The sequence below is a fragment of the Ambystoma mexicanum genome, chromosome 12 (genome assembly GCF_040938575.1).
Source record: "Ambystoma mexicanum isolate Mex_15411 chromosome 12, UKY_AmexF1_1, whole genome shotgun sequence".
Classification (NCBI taxonomy): Eukaryota; Metazoa; Chordata; class Amphibia; order Caudata; family Ambystomatidae; genus Ambystoma; species Ambystoma mexicanum.
The window spans coordinates 586123535-586144123 of NC_090936.1; the positions used below are offsets into that span (position 1 = coordinate 586123535).

General features: G+C 46.4%; 1 protein-coding gene across 1 annotated transcript in view; it reads left to right on the plus strand.

Moving 5' to 3' along the window:
• Positions 1-20589, plus strand: part of GRK2 (G protein-coupled receptor kinase 2) — a 474914-nt gene that overhangs the window by 444179 nt on the left and 10146 nt on the right. Inside the window, exons 19-20 of the mRNA XM_069628947.1 lie at positions 2058-2194; positions 2472-2585. Coding sequence (XP_069485048.1) covers positions 2058-2194; positions 2472-2585 — 251 coding nt within the window. The remainder of the gene's footprint in view (positions 1-2057; positions 2195-2471; positions 2586-20589) is intronic.

Below are 20589 nucleotides of genomic sequence, written 5' to 3' on the forward strand. Positions count from 1 at the left end.
GGCTGTGCTCTTGCACGGTCTTCCCCCCCCCCCCCAGGCTGTGCTCTTGCACGGTCTTCCCACCCCCCCCAGGCTGTGCTCTTGCACGGTCTTCCCACCCCCCCTGGCTGTGCTCTTGCACGGTCTTCCCACCCCCCCTGGCTGTGCTCTTGCACGGTCTTCCCACCCCCCCAGTCTGTGCTCTTGCACGGTCTTCCCACCCCCCCAGGCTGTGCTTTTGCACGGTCTGTCCCACCCCCCCCCCAGGCTGTGCTTTTGCACGGTCTTCCCACCCCCCCCAGGCTGTGCTTTTGCACGGTCTTCCCACCCCCCCCCCAGGCTGTGCTCTTGCACGGTCTTCCCATCCCCCCCAGTCTGCTCTTGCACGGTCTTCCCATCCCCCCCAGTCTGCTCTTGCACGGTCTTCCCATCCCCCCCAGTCTGTGCTCTTGCACGGTCTTCCCCGCCCCTTCTGTGCTATTGCATGACCCCCTGCCCAGGCTGTGCTCTTGCACGGTCTTCCCCCTCCAGGCTGTGCTCTTGCACGGTCTTCCCCCTCCAGGCTGTGCTCTTGCACGGTCTTCCCCCTCCAGGCTGTGCTCTTGCACGGTCTTCCCCCTCCAGGCTGTGCTCTTGCACGGTCTTCCCCCTCCAGGCTGTGCTCTTGCACGGTCTTCCCCCTCCAGGCTGTGCTCTTGCACGGTCTTCCCCCTCCAGGCTGTGCTCTTGCACGGTCTTCCCCCTCCAGGCTGTGCTCTTGCACGGTCTTCCCCCTCCAGGCTGTGCTCTTGCACGGTCTTCCCAGTCTGTGCTCTTGCACGGTCTTCCCAGTCTGTGCTCTTGCACGGTCTTCCCAGTCTGTGCTCTTGCACGGTCTTCCCAGGCTGTGCTCTTGCACGGTCTTCCCAGGCTGTGCTCTTGCACGGTCTTCCCAGGCTGTGCTCTTGCACGGTCTTCCCAGGCTGTGCTCTTGCACGGTCTTCCCAGGCTGTGCTCTTGCACGGTCTTCCCAGGCTGTGCTCTTGCACGGTCTTCCCAGGCGGTGCTCTTGCACGGTCTTCCCCCTCCAGGCGGTGCTCTTGCACGGTCTTCCCAGGCTGTGCTCTTGCACGGTCTTCCCAGGCTGTGCTTTTGCACGGTCTTCCCAGGCTGTGCTTTTGCACGGTCTTCCCAGGCTGTGCTTTTGCACGGTCTTCCCAGGCTGTGCTTTTGCACGGTCTTCCGACCCCCCCAGTCTGTGCTCTTGCACGGTCTTCCCCGCCCCTTCTGTGCTATTGCATGCCCCCCCCTGCCCAGGCTGTGCTCTTGCACGGTCTTCCCCCTTCCCCCCGTCCCCCCAGGCTGTGCTCTTGCAAGGTCTCTCCCCACGCTCACACAGGCTGTGCTCTCGCAGAGTTTCTCCCCCCCCCCCCCCAGTCTGTGCTGTCTCCCCCTCAAAACTCTGACTATTGCTCACAGTTGAATCTACAGAGATGCCCCTCTTTACCTGAACAATCGTATCACTCAGGGACCGCACTTGCGTTCACTACGATCCTCTAACAGCATCTTGATTGTCACCCCATGCTTCAAAAAATCCAGAGCAGGAGGCGCAAGCTTCTGCGTCACAGCCCCTTCCCTCTGGAATTCACTACCTCCAAATATTAGAAATCAATGCTCATACCCCACCTTTAAGAGACTTGTGAAAACCTGGTTATTCAACAAATATTACTAATACTACCTTTCATTTTGACCACTAGCTAATGTATCTTTGATCTTGCAGTACAAACGCTGTGTTACCCTTGGATCTGGGCGTTACACAAATGAATAGATAAAAGTAAATAAAGACCCCTCCCTTGAGACGTTGCCTGCATCCTTCTCGCCTTCATCAACTGTATCTGTGTTCCCCAATAGTTACCTTTCTCCTCCCGCTCCTGTTTTTCCTCATCCCCATTCTTCTTGTCTGCCCCACCTCTTTTGCTCTCCCACCTGGTTTTCCCCTCTGCTACCCATATTCCCTCTCTCTCTCCATATCTTACCCTTTCACCCCCCCCCCCATACTTAAAACTACTCTTTCTCTGACACTCTTGTGGCTTCCACAGATTATGCCCTGGGCAAGGACTGTATAATGCACGGCTACATGTCAAAGATGGGCAACCCCTTCCTGCTTCAGTGGCAGCGCCGATACTTCTACTTGTTTCCCAACCGACTGGAATGGCGAGGGGAAGGAGAATCACCGGTAAATGCAAAGCTCTACTACGCTACCTCTCTGAAATGGCCTCTTTCTCTTGAGGGTTACGATGGGGAGGGAACTGTGCTGATGGGCCTTTTTCCCCAACACTTCCATGTCTTATGATTGGGAAAAGTAGGAATCGGGTGTTTTGTCTTTTCCCTTCTCTCCTGCCAGTCTCACTCTGACCTCTCCCTTCCCTTGAGAATTTACAGGTGGTGGGATTGTGCTACTGGACCCCTGTAACATGTCCTCTTCTCTCCAACTGTGTCTGTCATTACTGCAGCAGAGCCTACTGGCCATGGAGGAGATCCAGAGTGTGGAGGAGACGCAGATAAAAGAGAAGAAATGTATCCTGCTTAAGATCCGAGGTGGCAAACAGTTCATCCTGCAGTGTGATGTAAGACCCCACCCGTTCTGACTTGGACAGAAACCACCCCCCAAGCCCTTTGTCAGTACCAAGTGGTGATCCTACTGGGGTGGCTAGGGTTGTATGGTCGGAAAGAAATCAATTGTGGCTGTGATACCAAGGGTTGGGGGGGCTTCTTCCACAGCCCTCTGGTGAGGAATGTAAAACGATCTGACTTAATGAGTTTTCAGCCCTAGCGGTGTAATGCAGCGATGTACGCTGGTAGCGAAGTACAGGTCTTCACCATAGCTACCCCTAGAAAATACACCACACTAGTAAACTGAAAAATATATAGAATTTATGGTAAAAATAACAAAGTATTTATTTGACCATCTATACATATTCTGAGATAAACAGAGCGCCTAGTAAAACAAGTGTATGTATATAAATAAACATGGTCTGTGAAGACCCTGCCCACTTCTAAACTAAATGTGCACCCTCTGCCTTGTGCTAGACACAAATACAGATGGCGCTATGGGGTAAAAAGAAAATTTGAACCCTAGTTAACAGTAAAATACACAGTCCTAACTGGGACCCAAAATGGTGCTCATAGAATCATTCACCTTACCTCTAGTATGTAGTGACATGAATATTACAAATCTAAACCTTATGCTTTACATATTGCACCCAAGGAAGGAAAGGGGAGAACACCTTTTAATAGCCAAGCCCAGAGGGCCATCACATTTTGGTTTTAGATCCGTCTTACATTACCAGACTCCCAAGGTCTCATTACACTCCTAGAAATACAATGATAAAAATAACCAGACGTTAGCTACACATTTCCATAGAGGGGTGTCTAATTCAGAATTCTAAAAACACATTTAAAATCAGGGTTACGATTCCAAGAAGGCCACCGCACCGTGAGGACGTGCATGCGCAAACTCCTTCTAAAGGTTACAAGGAAAACTAAGTGGAAGGCCTACCCGAGACTGCAATATGGGCCAAAATCAACCATAACTTCATTTCGGAACCCTGCAGCTTTATTAATTTGGGCCGGCGGTGCAGCACGTTGGGAGCTGGGAGAGAGTCCCCATCCGGACCGGGAGTGATGCGGCAGAGGGAAAGCAGGCTGGTTAAAGTGGGACATGGAGGAGGTGCCCCCCCCCCCCAAGCGCACTTCCCACTTCATAAGGGCAAAGCTGGAACTGTGGGAAGCGGCCCCTCCTTTTCCTATGTGTGGATTTCCTTTTGGTGGCAGATGAGTGCCAAAAACTTCCCAGGACTTTTTGACTGTTTGGGATACGCCAGTTAAAAAATTACATTACAACCTGCACAGCAGTGTGAAGTTTGGGGCTGCCTCGCCATCTATAATTTACCTGTTGGGATCGGGACTTGGGCATGGCCTTTTTATGGACTCCATACCTGCAGAAGGGTGCCTTTAGGTGGGTTGACGGGAGTGCCCTGTGAAGGGGAGAGACTGCACAAAAGATCAGTGGAGCATTTGGAGTGGGGAGAACGCTGGAGCGAAAAGCAAATATCCCCCTTTGGTTTGATGGGCACTATAGGCTCTCTATAATCAGTCGCCTAGAAACCTTTACTGCTGAAGCGAGGTCTCAAGTTTGTCGTCTGGCAGTGATGTGCTCAAAATTATCGATTTGAGTACCGATTCATGCAGAGAGGCAGGAAAAAGCACTCCCCGCCAGGGCACACCCGAGCTCACCAGCCATTGGAAAATCCTCTGCAGAAACTTTTGGCAAAAGACTCTTCGATGTTGGCAGGCCACTTTGCGTAGACCCAAGCATGGCATTTTCAAATGAGTACTTCAGGAAGAATTTTCAGGACACGTTTTCGGACTCCTTTCAATTCTAATTCTCCACATTTACATCAGAAATTCGCCTATCACTAGCAGACTTTGGCAAAGAAATAACCTCTCTGAGAGTGCGGTTAGATTTAAACGATAGAGCTATACAGGAACTTACACAAGAATGCAACCAATCAGACCTTGCTTTGGAAGATCTGGTCAGGGTGACGCATAATTTTGAAATAAATTCTGAGGACCTAGACAACAGTTCTAGACGATGTAAAAAAAACACCCGGAAACCGTAATGGACACAGAATTAAAGGATACAGTGTTGCACATTTTTACAGATCTGATTACAGAAGAGGCGGTTAGCAATATTCCCCCAGACCGGGTGCATAGGACGGGACCAAGAAGATCTGAACCAGGAGCCCACCCTCGAGATGTTAGTGGTGTGTCCACAATACCTGCAAAAAATAATTGATCCTCAGGGAAGCAAGGAACTCTATGCCAGTCACATACAATGGGTCCGAAATTAAGTTATGTCGGGATCTCTCGCAAGTCACCCTCCAGAAGCGTAGAGATATGCAAGTGGTAGTAAAAACTATAGTCCCGCAGGATCAGATATAAATGGGCGTTTCCATTGTGCCTATCTTTTCCCTTAGACGGTCGACAGCATAGCTTATCTTCTAGAGAGTCAGGAATCGCACTACTCAAGATAGAAGACGAAGCAACAGCGAGACCAGTGGAGGGGGTGAACACTCAGTATGCTAGGCAACCTAAACCCTGGGAATAGTCTTCAAGTGATTGACAAGGCCACAGAAATTGGGGCAAGCAGAAAGAAAAATGGAAAAGCCACATGAGAGATCCACAAACTAAAGCTCCTACTTAGTACGAATGCAGCGGCGGAAGAAGTGGCGCAAAGCAGGACAACAACAAAAGTTAAAGCAAAAAAGGCTGATCCACACTTTCTAGCAAGACTGAGCTCGACATCTTGGATCTTATCTGTTCAGGTAACAGATGGGGGTTTTAGGAGACCCCACGCTTTACCCTGGGGAAAATAATGACCCATGGCTGAGGGCTTTTACCTCAGACTACAATAGGTACTGTGGCTCACACCAGCGGGCTCTGGAACGGTGAGGAGGGGCAAACGGGGGTTCAAAGTTCAGGAAGTTTAAGTGGGGATTAAGAGGTCGGGGTGGGTGGAACCGCAGTGCATGGAGCGTAAGGGTGCTGGTCAGGCATATAAGCAAATGTTGGACTGGTCGTTGGTGGATTGTGTTTCGTTGTTATGTTAATTCAAGTGTCTTACTTTGAATATTAAAGGCCTGAACACCCTGGTTAAGCAGAGAAAATTGGAGAGTTTTCTGGTGCGTTACCACCCGGTCTTGCTGTCACTTTTCCTACTCTCATGTAACATTTTTAGTTACCCTCACTACTTTAAATGGCTGGTGGCAGTGGTTTAATTTTTCCTACCATCGTGCTTTTCTACGCAGGCTGAACCCTCAGCTGCAGTACAGCACCCATGGATGACCATTTTTGTCAAACTTTCCCCAGTCTTTTTTTCACCATTTTCTGTTTGTGAAGTATTTCTTGGATTTTACTCTGTGCGTTGAGACAGATTTGAGCTCTTTGTCTGTCTTGCCTTTGGCGGGCTTCAGCCCTGAAGACCGCCACTGGCTCCAGTGTGTCTGGAAGGACAGGATGTGAGGGAGGGTCCCGAAACTCCCCTGTCCTTTGTCTCTAGGTATGCCGGAATGCAACTAGACCTGATTGGCTGGCTGGCTGGCTGTCTGGCTGTCTTTGTAGGACAGCCACCCTGTTGTGTGATTGACAGCCTAGGCTGTGCATGAATAGAAGAAACTTGCTTAATGGCGAGGGTTTTGAGACTACAGGCAGAGGCGACCAATGGGAGAAACACCTGATGAAGAAACCGTGACCGAAGCTTGCTGCAACCTCCTGGACCTTTTAATTGCCTGGGGAAACCCTGCTGCGCTGAACTCCTTTTTCACCTTGACAGAGAGCTCTGAAGGGACGAATTCTCGCCTTGGGTTAGAGGGAGCAACTAACCCCGAGACAAACTCCGCTGTACCACCATCCCCGACTTGTTGTGCCTCTCCGTTGCTTTGGAAGCCAAATGCCAGGGGTCAAGTGTCTGTAGTAAAGTGCAACGTCTGCTGCAGAACGAATCTGGTTAGAAGCTCCAGGACACTCCTAAGGACCCTCCAAAAGCAGGACCTCCAGATCCAGAGTACAGGAACGAGGGAGCAAAGAGTCAAACCAGTGTCCGAGATCCGCAACGGTGCTGTTTGCTAAGAGCTGAAGCCGCAAACTGCCGCTGAACCGAAATGAGCCCGAAGCTGCCGACGACTTCCCAAGTAGCGCAGCGGGAGCCCTCCAGACGTCCTGCCTCTTATCCCCACGACTGAGGCTCAGGAACAAGGGTCTGCACCGCTGTAGCAAGACAGAATCCAGCCAGGCCACTTTCCTTCAAACCAGAGGTACTGTTTATGCTTGGGGTACTTGCCTTATTGCCTTCTCATTTGGGAATTGCATTGGCTTACCTTTTTAGAGTTGATTTCAACTCTCTTCTCACTGGCTTAACCGCTTGTGACCCTACAAGGGTTTTTTCTAAAAACTCTAACTCTGTGCAAGACTTTGATCTAAGAAGTGCATCAGATCCATAGATTGTGTTCCAAATGAGTTTGGCTGTCCTGGCCCCCTGAAGACTCTAGCCCATTGACTTGATACTGTTTGTCCTTCATAGGTGGTAGCTTGTTGTATACTGTTACTGCAGGAAAGGCTTATCTAGATTTCATTGGAAGATTTGGTTGTCCTCACATATACTGAGAAACTAACCTTTTTCCTTCCCTAACCTTTCCTTTCTGCACCCTCAGAATCTGCAAAGTATACTATTGAGATATATAAATGCCATTACTGTCCTTGTGATTAACGTCACCTCAGGGTGTAGGAAATATGTAAGAAGCATATCCAAAGATTATCCACTAACTTGTTTTGATTCTGGAAGGTCATTTTAAAGTATATTTACATTGTTAGAAAAAATTGCCTTTCTATAGAATGCTTATTTAAAAATGTGTGTTAATTAAATTAATAACTATTTTTAACAAACCTTGAGTGTAAGTTTTACTTGGCTACTTGTATTTACAGATTTCATTTTTACAGCACTACAGCTCACATTTACCCCTCTTGAGATGGGCTTGGCTGTTCAGTCACACTACCAACCTGTGTAGTACAGACTTATACCAAAGGTTGGGTTCCTATTGCCAGGAGGTCAGGTTTGTTGTAGTGCACCCAAAGGGTACTGCATAGAATCTTGCCTAACACCTACATAGGAAAAACAGGTAAGTAAAGTCAATTTCACTTTACTACTCTTGGGAACAGTAGTTCACCCAAGAGAAGTTACTTAAACCTCCACAAATACAAGTATACAAATAACACTTGCACTCAAGGTTTTCTAGCAAAATAATATTTTTTTTTTGTAAGTCCGTTTTAAATACGCCTTCCTTAAAAAGGGCAATATGGAACAATAAAAATACACTTCAAAATAGATTCTTAGAATCAAGGCAAGCAAGTAGATACTCTTTAGAGATGCTTCATACACACTTCCTACACCCTGAGGTGACTTCACTAACTAGGACAGTATTGGCATTTATAGATCACTTTTTGTACTTAATAAGATTCTGAGGTTTGGTAAAAGAGGAAAGGTTAATGGTAGGAAAAGGGCTAACAGGTTCTCAAAGCATGTGAGCACTTTTCAATTTCCCAATGAAGTCTAGATTAGATATTTCCCAGCAATACAAATTAAACATGTGCACCACCTATGAGAGACAGTTAGAACCAAATTCAATGGGTTAGAAGAGTCTGCAGGGAGTCGGGACAGCCAAGGTCAATTTGAACAAGGTCTCTGGAGCTGAGGCACTTATTTAGATGGCACAAACCTATTTCACAATGCTTTTAGAGAGTTTGTAAAGAAAACATCACTGTAGGGCCACAAGCTAGGAGGCTTGTGGAAATCAGAGCTAAAACCAACTCTGCAAGAAATGGCTACTGCAAGTCTCCAGTGAGAACAAGCAAGATACAGACAACAAGAGATAAGTACCCCTTTTTGTCAGCACAGTACCTTAGGTCAGGAGAAGAGGATCCAGCTGGCTTCTGGTTTCAGTCCTGCAGATCCTGGGTTCCTGTGCCTCAGTCATGGGGACAAGACAGAGGACGTCTGGAGGACTCCTGGACCGCAGTTCGAAGGTTGGCTGCAGCTACGGGCTCTATTTCAATCAGCAGCACTTTGCGGTTTCAGCTACCGGCAAATAGCACCACCGTGGATTTTGAACACTTGATGGGCTTCCCTTGCTTCTGGAGTCCAGTACTCTGGTAAGGTGATTAGGGCTTGGGTCGTCCTGCTTCGGGAGGGTCCTCTGGATCTTCCTGTAGCTCAGGTCCGGCTTAAAGACGATGCACTCGATTCTTGGTTTCCTGACCCCTGGCACTCGGTTCCAGCAGCAGCAAAGATGTACAGCCAGCAGGGAAAGGTCTTCCAGCAAAGTTCGTCTTGGGGTCAGTTGGTCACACCAACCCAAAGGAAGAAGTCGTCCTTTCCAGGCTTCTCTAGTCGATTCAGAATCGGAGCTTTAGCACTGCAGAAGGGCTTCACCGAGCAGTTCAACGGTCCAGGAGGAGGCAGCAAGCTCCTTCATCAGATGTTTCGTCCAGTGGTCGAATCTGCCTTCTGTTCAAGAGACCTCGCCTTTTATGCAGGTTTCTCCCATTCATGCACAGCCTAGCCGTCAGACAAACGGCAGTGTGGCTGCCCTGCAAGGACAGCCAGCCAGCCAATCACCACTGGGTGCATTCAGGTAACCATGGAAACTAAGGACAGGGAGGTTCAGGCACCCCCCTCGCTTCCTGCGCTGCCAGACACACTGGAGCCAGAGGCAGGTTTCAGTACTGAAGCCTGCTAAAAGCAAAACGAACAAAAGGGTTAAACCTGGTTTGGCGCAGAGTAAAACCCAAGAAAGACCTCCCAAACAGAAAAATGGCAAAAAAAGACTGGGCCATTTTGACAAAATGGTCACCCAGGGGTGATATACTACAGCTGAGGATTCAGCTGCAGTAGAAAAGCACAATGGTAGGAAAATTACACCACTGCCACCAGCCATTTAAAGTAGTGAGGGTAACATAAAAAATATTACACGAGAATGTAGGTTAAGGGGCTACTAGGTAACCCCCCAGCACTCCACATAACATGGTATGTGCTGGACTCACAAAGGGAAAAGGTAAGTAAAGTCCATTTCACTTTACTTTTTCACTTTACTATTTCACACAAGAAAAGGTATTTAACCCTTATGTGAAATCTAAAGGATTTCTCTGTGACACTGTACTAAAGGTGTGTGTGTCACCATACAAAAGGTAGATGCCTATGGAGTTTGTCAAGACTCCAAAAACAGAGGAAACATATAATCCAAATTAGTTCAAAATACATGAGTGGGAAACAGGTCTCACTCTCGCTGGACTTTAGGCCTTTTAAATTTTTATCCTGGCGTAAGAGCTGGGGGTCTCTGAGGTTGAAGGGAATTAACACAGAAATGAGAATTCTCCCTAACAGTACCTGTGAACCACCCAATTCCACTTCCTGAGAGTTGGGCCTGGCCTTCTCTATCACAACTACAACTTGGATGGCTTGTTGGGTGTGACAAAATGACTACTGCTTTGCAGTAGAATAGGAAGGAGTAGGAGCTAAACTGCCTGCTCAGCCCCACACTACCACAAAACCAGCAGTGAGCCCAATCATAAAGGTGAAACTGGCATAGTAGCAATCCAAACGACAAAGGTACAATGTTTCCCAAAATAAAAGAATGGTATATCGAGCTTCTGTAAAAATAGACTTTTAATCGAACAATAAAATTCAACTAAATGTATTGAAAAACACTTAAAAACCCCACCCCTGTAAAACAGAGAATGCAGACTTTTGTGAAAAGTCACTCTGGGTAGATTTGCCAGGGTGTTCCGGCAATAGATTGGCAAGAATGTTACTGTTCAAGGATGTCTTTTGCAAAACAAAGGTAGAGAAGAGGGGCTTAAAAGTCACCAGGGTCCCAAAAAGTGGACATGGGGAGCAGGGTCTCCTCATATTACCTTTATTCTTGTCTTTGGTGCTGGACCGCATCTAGCTGGGCTTCTAGACACTTTTGCTGCTGCTTAGCTGGCGTCCAGACATTCAAGTCGATACAATCCCACTAGCGGTCTGTATTCAGTCTTGTTTGAAGGTGCAGGCTCCCGATGGATTGAGTCAGTGTTTGAGACAATGGCTTCCAAAGGTTTGGTGCTGGCGGTTGAGTCAGCGTCAAGATGATGGCTCTGCTGGGTCGAGTCAGCATTTGAGATGGCGAGCTCGATGGCTTGGGCAGTTTTGTCAGCGCTGGAGTCCGTTGCTCCCACAATGGGTACATGACAAGTCAGTCTGCTTCAGAGCATTGATGTGGCATTTCAAGCCATCCAGATGGAACAAGCAGTTTGAGGATGTTTAGTGACAAAAACAGCACCTCTGGTCCTGTGGTGAATCGAAGTACGATGAATGACGTTGCGCCGGATTGAAGATCTACAGTCAACAAAACAGAATTACAGCTGCTTCTGAGTTTCTCAAAGGCCAATCCAGGGGCTCCATAAAGAGAGGATTTCCTCACCTTTATAAAGGCAGTTGAAACAAAGCCCTAACAGAAACCAAGATGGTGGAACCCTTCTCCCAGACAACTTCTCACTTCTGGCTACACTGACACTGCCCCCTTCCCATGCCTGTTAACTTCAAGGAGACTCAGTGGTCAGAACCCTGATGTGAGTGTGACTTTATTACGTCATGTGACAATTCACGGGATCTCTTCACTTTTCCCTAGGGGGGAGCCCTTATCTGTGAGGCTAGGGAGGTGAGCCCGCTATGCAATATTACCCCTAGGGATAGCGGAAATCTGGACCTCACAGGGAAGACTCACCTCATGGGGATAAGGACTCCCGTTCCTTGATGGAACTCTAGCCCTCTTACCCTTAAGACCCCGAAGTCTCGGGTCCTCAGATAATCAACCTGAGAATATAACTGTTTGTTACTTCAATACTGCCTCCTTCCCCCGCCTAAAGCTTGGCGACACCAAGACGAGGAAGATTAAAAGAAGAGAACAGAATGACCATCCAATATCTCCAAAACATACTGAGAAGAAGATTGAAGGAGTCATGCAAACCACTCCTTTTAATAAGTCTATATAGTACTGGGAAGAGGTGCCCCCGAGGAGACTTGAAGATTACTCTATTGCAACAAAGGCAAGACTTTGGTAATCATCTGGGGAGGACCCAGCTACAAGATGTAAAAAGAGAGGAAGGACTTAATGGAAGAGGTGGAAACTGGCGTGCAGCATATATTATGTTAAAGGTACTTATATAGCGCACCGTCACTAATGGAATTGGTCCCCAGGCACTCTGGCGGATCTGTAAACAGGAAGGACGGGTAGGGTTAGTTGGGAAGAGGGGAGCAGGAGAGTGAGAGAAGTGATGTGCTGTTGACAGCTTCAGCTCGGTATACATAGAGTGCTGGGCTTTGGTGCTAGTATCGGATTGGGCGAGACCTCGAGTGCTGTAGGTGATGTTTGTGTTGTTGATGTGGTGTGGTAAGGTGCATGTAGATTGCTGAGAGAGAGATGGTTGTGTAGTTTAAGTATGCAGAAGATTGAGGGTTGGGTTAGTGGGGTCTGTGTCCTGATTCGGGTACTTCTCATTCCGTTAGAGTTGTATCCCTGTGGGTTGGGTTGATGCTGGTTCCTCATGGGCCAACTCGCTTTGTTGGTGCTGCGCTGACCCTGCTGTATCATGGTGAGTATTGTTTGGATTGATAGGTGCACCTGAACCGTTCTTCGGGTCTGGGACTGGGTTGGTAATATCACTATTCTCTTATCTAGTGTGACACTGGTCAGTTGAGGTTTTGAATGATTCAGGGTCGGAGTGGTGTTGATGTGGTGTTCTAGTGGTTCTGTCTTGGTGAGCCTGTGTATTCAGTCGTTCGTTTCCTCCTGTCACGACTGTCTTTCCGTTGGTTCTTTGTTTTCTGTGGGGTGAACATCCTTGGGAATGTTTAGTTGTAGGTTTTGTGTGATGGGGCATTGTGTTTCTTGCTGTGTAGTAGGTAGACAGTGTCTAACGATGAAACATTCTGTTTCTCACCCATTGGATTGGGGCTCGTGGTGTAGTGCTTCCTTTCTCTGTCTGTTGTCCTTGGGTCTGTTGGGAATGGCTATGGTTTAAGGTCATGGTCCTCTTGATGATTCATCCTAGTGTTTCTGTCTTTGTCTTGCTATGTATACGGTCTTTGATCGTATTGCGGCTGTCTCCCGGTTAGTCGTTTAGTATGTCGTGGAATATTTTCCTGAGGGTTTTTCCCATTGATTGCTTGGTGTGGATCCGGGTCTCTCTCTACGTTCGAAGATGTTTTAGTTGTGTGGTGGCTGGTCTTTCTAGTTACGATGTGAAAAGCCAGGTTTTGAGTAGTTTGCTGAATAGTAGGTGGTTTCTTGTGTTACGTATGTACTTTGGAAGGTCGTTCCAGGTTTTCGGGGCTTGGTGAGAGAAGGAGGATCCTCCAAGTTTTCTTCTGTTGTAGGGTTTCAGTACCAGGCGGATGTCAATGCGTGATCTGAGCGTTCTTGTTGGTTGATGTAGACGCAGTTAGTCTCTCAGGAACTCAGCGCCTTAGTTGTGTACCGCTCTGTGCGTGATGCACATTGTTTAGAATTTTATTTGTTGTTTTATTGGTAGCCAATGTAGTATTTTCAGTGCTGGTGTGGTGTGTTCTCTTCGGGGTAGTTTCAGAAGCAGTCTGGCTGCCGCGTTTTGAATGCGTTGTTTTTTTTAAGTCGTTCCGGCATGCCGAAGTATAGGCTGTTGGCGTAGTCTACTCGGGACATGACTAGGGCAATGGTGGTGGTTGTTTTGTTGACGAACGATAGGAATGGTAGCATCCTCTTTGCCGCTCGCAGGAGGAAGAAGCTTTTCTTGAGAAGGGCGTTTACTTGTGGCTCTAGCGTGAGATTATTGCCCATCAGGACCCCCAGTTTTTTTACAATCGGCGAGGGTGCTGGGGTTGTCCCGAGTTCCCTTGGCCAAGGGATGAAGTGGTTTTCTCCTCCATTTTTTGTGACGATCATTATTTCTGTTTTGCCTGGGTTGGAGTTCATCCAGAGGAATACATCGCGGGGGCAGTTTTCTAGCGTTGAGTTGATTTCCGGGTTGTCTTGTATTTTGAAGATTGTGTATCGTTGGCATAGTTGTAGCAGGTGAGGCTGTGGCTTTTGATGATTCTGATAAGTAGATACAGGCCGATGTTGAATAGTAGCGGGAAGGAGGTGGTTCCTTGTGGTACTCTACAGGTGGAATCTCTCAGGCTAGATTTGAAGGGTTTCATTCATACGGTTTCCGTTCTGTTTGTTAGGAAAGATTTGATCCATAGTAATGTGGTGTCTGTTATTCTCAGTCCTTCTAATCGCGTTATGAGGGTGTCGTGGTTAACTGTCGAATTCTGCTGATAGGTCTAGGAGTATCAAGGCAGTGCTTTTGTCAGAGTCTGTGTTCATTTTTAGATCGTCCCATATTGAGAGTAGAGCTGATTCCGTTCCTCTCATTGGTCTGAGGCCAACTTGTGCTTGGTCTAGTAGGCTGTGCTCTTCTATGAAGTCTTGGGTCGTTTTGTATATATTTAAGTTTTGAGCAGTTTGGCTGTGTATGGGATGTTGGAGATGGGTCTGTAGGTGGAGAGGTCTTCTACGTTTTCTGCTGTATCTTTGAGTAGTGGCCTGAAGTATGCAGTTTTGAAGGCTTGTGGCACTTTCCCAGTTGCGCTGGAAAGGTGGAGGACGTTCCTGTGAGATTCCAGGGGCGTTCCTTGTTTAAGAATCAATTTTTATGTATCTGGTGGGCATGGGTCTTCAGGAGACACTGAGTTATTGCTTTCTTTCACCAGTTTGACGAATGGCTCCACTGATCTTTCTGAGAAGCCTTGTAGTTTGTTTGGGTGTTACTCCTGGGTGTAGGCGGGGTCGTGGTCAGATCAGGCAGTCTGCTTTGTATGGTTTGTTGGATGCTGGTAATTTTTGTTTTTGAAGTGGTCAGCAAGGTCATTGCATATTTTCGTGGACGGAGTTGGTATGTTACATCCCGTAGGGTTTTTGATTTTGAAGACTTCTTTTTGGGTGTTTGGTGCTTCGAAGATTCGGTTGTCGTAGTGTTTCCTCTTTGCTTTTTTATTTCCTTTTTGTATGTGCGGTTGTGTTGTAGGAATTTCAGTTTTGTTTTCTCCAATCAAGTTCTAGTCTTTGGTGTTTCCTTTTCATTGTGCTAGGTAGTGGGGTGAACCATTTTGAGATTGCCCAATTATGAGAAGGAGTGAAGTATTTTTCTTAGGCGATGTTGTCTATAGTAGTTATAATCCAGGAATGCAGCAGGGCTACTTTTTTGTCCAGGTCATCCTCTTCATGAATGTTTGGGGTGGTTTGCTAAGCTCCAGGAGTTCATTTAAGTTGGAGTTTTTGATGGTTCTCCAATTTCTTTTCATGGTGTCCAGTGTTTTGTCCGGTTGATTGTTTGTTGGGGTGGTCATTTTAATTACGAAGGGGGATGATGAGATGGTCGCTCCAGGGTATTTGAATTGGGGGTGCCGTGGTGAGGAATAGTTTGTCCGTGAAGATTGTGTCAATTGTCTGCCCCGCCTAGCGGGTTGCTCCTTTGACTAGTTGTTGCAGATTCATTGCTGCTAGTTGGCTGGTTAGCGATTTTTTTTGTCTGGTCGTGGTTTCTTCAAACCAGATGAAATCTCTGAGGACTGTCAGGTTATTGTGTTTGATGGCGAGGACGGCGATTGCTTCTGTGAAGGCATCTATGAAGGTTGTATCGTAGGTTGGTGGTCTATACATTAGTATGAATTTCAGGTTTGTTTTGGAGCTTATTGTTAAACGTATGATTAGGGATTTGCATTTATCAATGTTTAGTGGGTCTTCCAATTTGATATCCAGGTGTTCCTTGTGACTGATTACCAGTTCGCCGCCTCTTTTGGTTTTTCTGTTTGCTTGGATGCATTTGAAGTTTTCAAGCAGACAGTTGTTGAGGGTGATCTTATAGTTGTCATCTAGCCATGTTTCTGTTTCAAACATGATGTTGATCCCTCTGTCACAGAGCAGATCGTATATTTCGGTGGCATGTTTGGACATTGACCTTGCATTGATGAGGTTGCAGTGGATCTTTTTGGTGTGGTTTTGCGTGTTAGTTGTTTGTTTTGGTTTGTGGTTGTTTGGTTGTGGTGTATCGTCACTGGCATTGATTGGGGGTGGATGAGGATCAGCGAAGGCTGGATCTTCATTGACGCGGTCTGCTATATTGAAAGCTTGGCTGTTCAATGGCGGTGCTTCTCTATTTATGCCGGTTAGGTGAAGGTCCGTGAAGGCTTCTTCGTTGAATTGGTCATTTAGGCTGATGTTTGGGCTGTTGGATGTTAGATCTTTGTCTTCATTTTGTCCGGTGTGGCATGGTTGTTGAAGGTGTCTTTCTGTTCTTGTGATGTATGGGGTGATGGGGTCGGAGTTTATCCACACTCTTCTTTAGTGCTCCCGTCTTTTTCCTGGTTGTCTCAGGCTGTTCTTTGTGTGTCTTGATGTCTGTGTCGTTGGGGTATCCTGGTTCAGGGGTTGTTGCGAGGTAAGGTGTGAGATATAAGGATTTTTCCCTTTGGAAGATTGTTCTGGTCGTTTCTGTTTTTGGCGTTGTTTTCTCTATTTTCGGTTGTTGCTTTGGTGGTAGGTTTGATTTGTGCGTCTGTGTCCTGTGCGGCCTTGTCTTGTGCCCTTTCTCGGCGTCCCTTTCTGGTCCGGGGCATTTTGGTGCTCTGCACGGAGGTGCCGGTTGAGTGGTTGGCTGCGGTGTCTTGTGATGGCAGTACTGGAGTTTCTTCTTGTGTTGGTAGACTAGGGTGCTTTTTTGTGCTGTCTGTTCTTCAGGTGGGTTGGTTTGTGTATCCTCGGAGCGTTGTCCGGGGGGTGGGGGGTTGGGGTGCTAGGCGTACAGTTGTCCGGGGTGTAGTACAAAGTTCAGTGGCTGTCCATGTAGGTCTATCAGAAAAGGTGAGGGCGGTTGAAACTATACTATCACGGTCTGGTCCTCACTAGGAGTATGTTAAGGTGTTTAAGGATAAGTTTGTGCTTGAGACCAAGTCTAACTATGTTCTAGAGTCCCGTATGGTAGGGGGGAATCTAAGGAGTATTGTCATCCTTACAATGCAAATTCTGAGAGCAGAACCTCTGCTAGATTTGAGGGACCTGGATAGTGGGAGGGAGGCCTATCAATGCAATCTGATTTGGGAACAAATCCCATGCTAAATCTGAGAGGCCTGTATGGGAGAGACCTATCAATGCAATCTGAATATCGTACAATGCAGTCCAGGAAGAGGGTGCGGGGAGGAGATGGGACGGCAAGGGGTGCGTCAAACCCAGGGGATTTAACTCTGGGAGCAGAGAAGCAATCCAGAAAAGCTGGTCCTAATCAAGAGGACACTGAAGAAGCATTGGTGAAGTGCTTCCCAGGCCAATTGAGAGCCGACAAACAGAAGCTGAAAAGTGGCAAATGGTGGCGTGACCTCAGGGAGGTTGACCAGGTGGTCCTTCAACTACACCGATACTTATGGAGTCTGAGGGGTGGCGAGGAAGTGGAACAAGAGACACACCCAGCACTGCACCAGAACAACAAAAACCAACACCACCCCAGGGAGAACCGGTGACGTAACTGTTGGGGAGAATTTTCATTTTGTGCCAATTCCCTTCAACATTAGTGACCCCAAGCTCTTTTGCTGAACTTGGGGCTTGTGACTTTTTCCACCTGAGCGAGTGGGACTTTTTTCTCACACTAGTGTGTTTTTTCCTGACTGGGATTTTTGTGTTTTACTGTTTTATGGAGTCTGACAAACTTCATAGGCATCTGCTTTTTGTATAGTGACACACGGCACCTTAGGTGCAGTGCCACTGAGAAGTCCCTTGGACTTCTCTGAATGTTTTTAAGTTCCCAAGAATAGTAAGATGATACCAGTCTTACTTTTCTCTGTGTACCACCCTATGTGGAGTTACTGGGGATACTTCCCTATCCCACTTCGCGTGTAAACATTTTTGTTACACTAATCTCCTTTAAATGGCTGGTGGCCATGGTTTAATATTTACTACCAGTGTGCATTTTTACCCCGACTGGCCCCTGTCTTCCGTTTTTTTTCTCCTTTTTCTGTTTTCGTTTCTTCAGGGCTTTTACTCTGTTGAAGCAGGCTTAAATCCTTTGTGTGTGTTGCCTTTGGCGGGCTTCAGCCCTGAAGCCTGCCCAGGCTCCAGTGTGTCTGGGAAGGCAGGAAGGTCCCAAAACTCCCGTCCTTTGTCTCTAGGTGTGCCGGAACAAAACCAGTTATTACTGGCCGGTTGGCTGTCTTGAAAGGACAACCACCCTGCTGTCTGATTGCATAGGCTGTGAATGAATGGGAAACTGCATTAAAAGTGAGGTTTTTGGGTATAGAGGCAGAGCTGACCACTGGAGAGGAACATCCGAAGAAGACATGATGATACGCCAGCAGCACCCTCCTGGACCGCAAAGTGCCCGGTGAAGCCCTGTAGCTGTGCTGACCCCGTTTTCAATTCGACTGGGAAGACCCGTACGGGACGACTTCCTCTCTTGAGCTTGTGACACAAACTAGCGTCAAGACAAGATTCCATTTGGCGCAGCCCCTCGACTTGCTGTGTGTCACAAGAGCTACAGAAGCCCAATTCAAGGGGTCCTGTAACTATTGCCGAGTGCATCGTCTTGTGAAGTCTGAATCCGGCCAAATCTTTGTGGGCATCCAGAGGACCCTACAGAGACAGGAACCCTTGATCCAGAGTCCCCTCACTAGAGTCCAGGACCAAGGGAGCAAGTTTCTTCCAACCAGAGATATTCGTTCTTCATTGACACAGAGTAAAAGGTGCCAAAACACTGAAGTGCCACTGAAACAAAGGCAATCCGTAGCAGAGTCCCTCTCCCGAGTACTGCTGCAGTAGCCCGTCAGATGTCCTTCCTTTCATCACCACAACTAAGGTCAGCAGACAAGGGTCTGCCAAGCTGTAACAAGGAGGAATCCAGCTGGAAAATTTTTCTTTGAATCACAGGTACTGTGGGGGTTGGGGTGTTCACCTTTTAGCCATAGGTTGTGCTTCCTATTTTGCAAAGTGCTTTTGTTCCACTTTAGAGTTGATACCAACTCTCCTGCGCTGGCCTGAACAGCTTGTGCTCTCTACAAAGTAGCTCACTGGAGTTACTGCGATTTCTGCTGAACTTACTAAACTTTGTCAAAGACTTTATCTAAGAAGAAGTGCATCAGAACTATTGACTTTGTCCATTGACTTTGGCTGTCCTAGCTCCATAAAGGCACTCCTCTGAACATACTGGCTTTGGCAGTACTTGTTCCCTCATAGGTTATAATTGTGGTTACTATTATTGCTGGGAGAAATGTTTACTTGCCTCACTTTGGGAGATTATAATTGTTTTACAAAGTGTTGAAAGTAGGTTCTATGTCTTATTCTAACCTTTCCTTCCTTTACAACTCAATAACTGAATTGGTAACTGAAAATAAGTGCAATACTGAACCTAACTGAAGTCACACCGTGTGCTGGAATGTGTGTTAGCATAAGAAAAGTATTTACCAACTTTTATTGTCTTTTAAAAACTGAATCCAAACTTTGAATTAAATGTTAGTAGTGGATAAACCTTTTTAAAGCATGCTTATTTAAACCTTGTGTATATTATAAATAAATATTTATAACTTTAAGTATGCAAGTGTTACTTGTATTTACTGATTTTAACTGTACAGCTCTAAAGCTCACATTACCCCTCTTAAAATAAGCCTGGCTGCTCAGTCACACAACAAACCAACTTGTGCAGTGCAGGCCTATATTGTAAGGTGGGTTACATAATAATAAACAGATGAGTCTTATGTAGTCCTCACCGGTTGGACTGCACTTATTCTTACCCAACAGTAACCCCACGAGAAAGGAAGTAAGGGGAGTTGGGGGAGACCTGGTAGGGGCTTGTGCAAAAGTGAAGAGTACCTCAGGAGTGGTAATCTCCCAATGTCCCTTATTTTTATTTTTTTATTTATTTGTTTTGGTTTATAGTAAACCTTTACAAAATTTAAGAGAAAAGCAAAAGACAATGAACAGAATCACCAGATTAACGAATTACAGTATCGGTTGATTACAACATTTTACAAAATATTAAAAAAAAGACTAAGAGAATCCAAAACAATACATTAAATACATAATTGATTTTGTTTAAAAAGCAAACCATAAAAACAATAGTTTGTTTACCTAAAAACAAAAGGGAGTTCATTATAAATCAAGTCAGCACAGAAGATAAAACAAAACACCACAATATTGATTAGAAGTTGCAAGAGGAAATTATTCCCTGACGTCAAAATGCTTTCTGTCAGAGAATAAGGAAAGGCAGCGAATTTAGCACCAGGATAGCAAAGTTCACATACATTTCTTAGAAAGGAAGTGATCCGAATGATCAGAGTTGGTGAGTTCTCATGTAGCATTATGTGCCATATAAATTCTCTATTTACCTCGTGGGTTGAATATACAAATTGTGCGAAATAAAGTATCCTATAAGATAAAAGTCCAGGACACACCAGCAGAATATGTTGTAGTGTTTCAACCACTCCTTCCTGGTTACAGAAACGACACCATTTCCAGTCCCCCAATATACAGTTTCTAATACAGTTAATTTGATTAGTTTGAATGGCATTGAATCTGAAGCGCTTAGTCATTCCGTGTTTGTTTACTTGGATATTTCTTAAGATAACATTCCATAGCCGGGACCCATTTCCAGATGGAACATGCATGTTTATACAATTTGGTTTCAGTAATTTTACTTTTAGTTGCTTGCCAGTCAAAACCCTCGAGACTCATTTTAACTTTCTTGGGTTTGTTACGAAGTGAGACTGTGGACATACCAAATCTGGCTAGACATTGCATCGTCTCATTATGCAATATATTGAAAAAAGGATTTGCAGGATCCCTTGCAGCACAAGCATATAGTGTATCCTCCCCTGATCTGTCGCATTTACGCCACATATGCATACGTTTCCAAGTAACAATAGTGGCTAGAGATGTTAAACCAAATTCATATTTGATCAATGCCAGTGGCAGACAT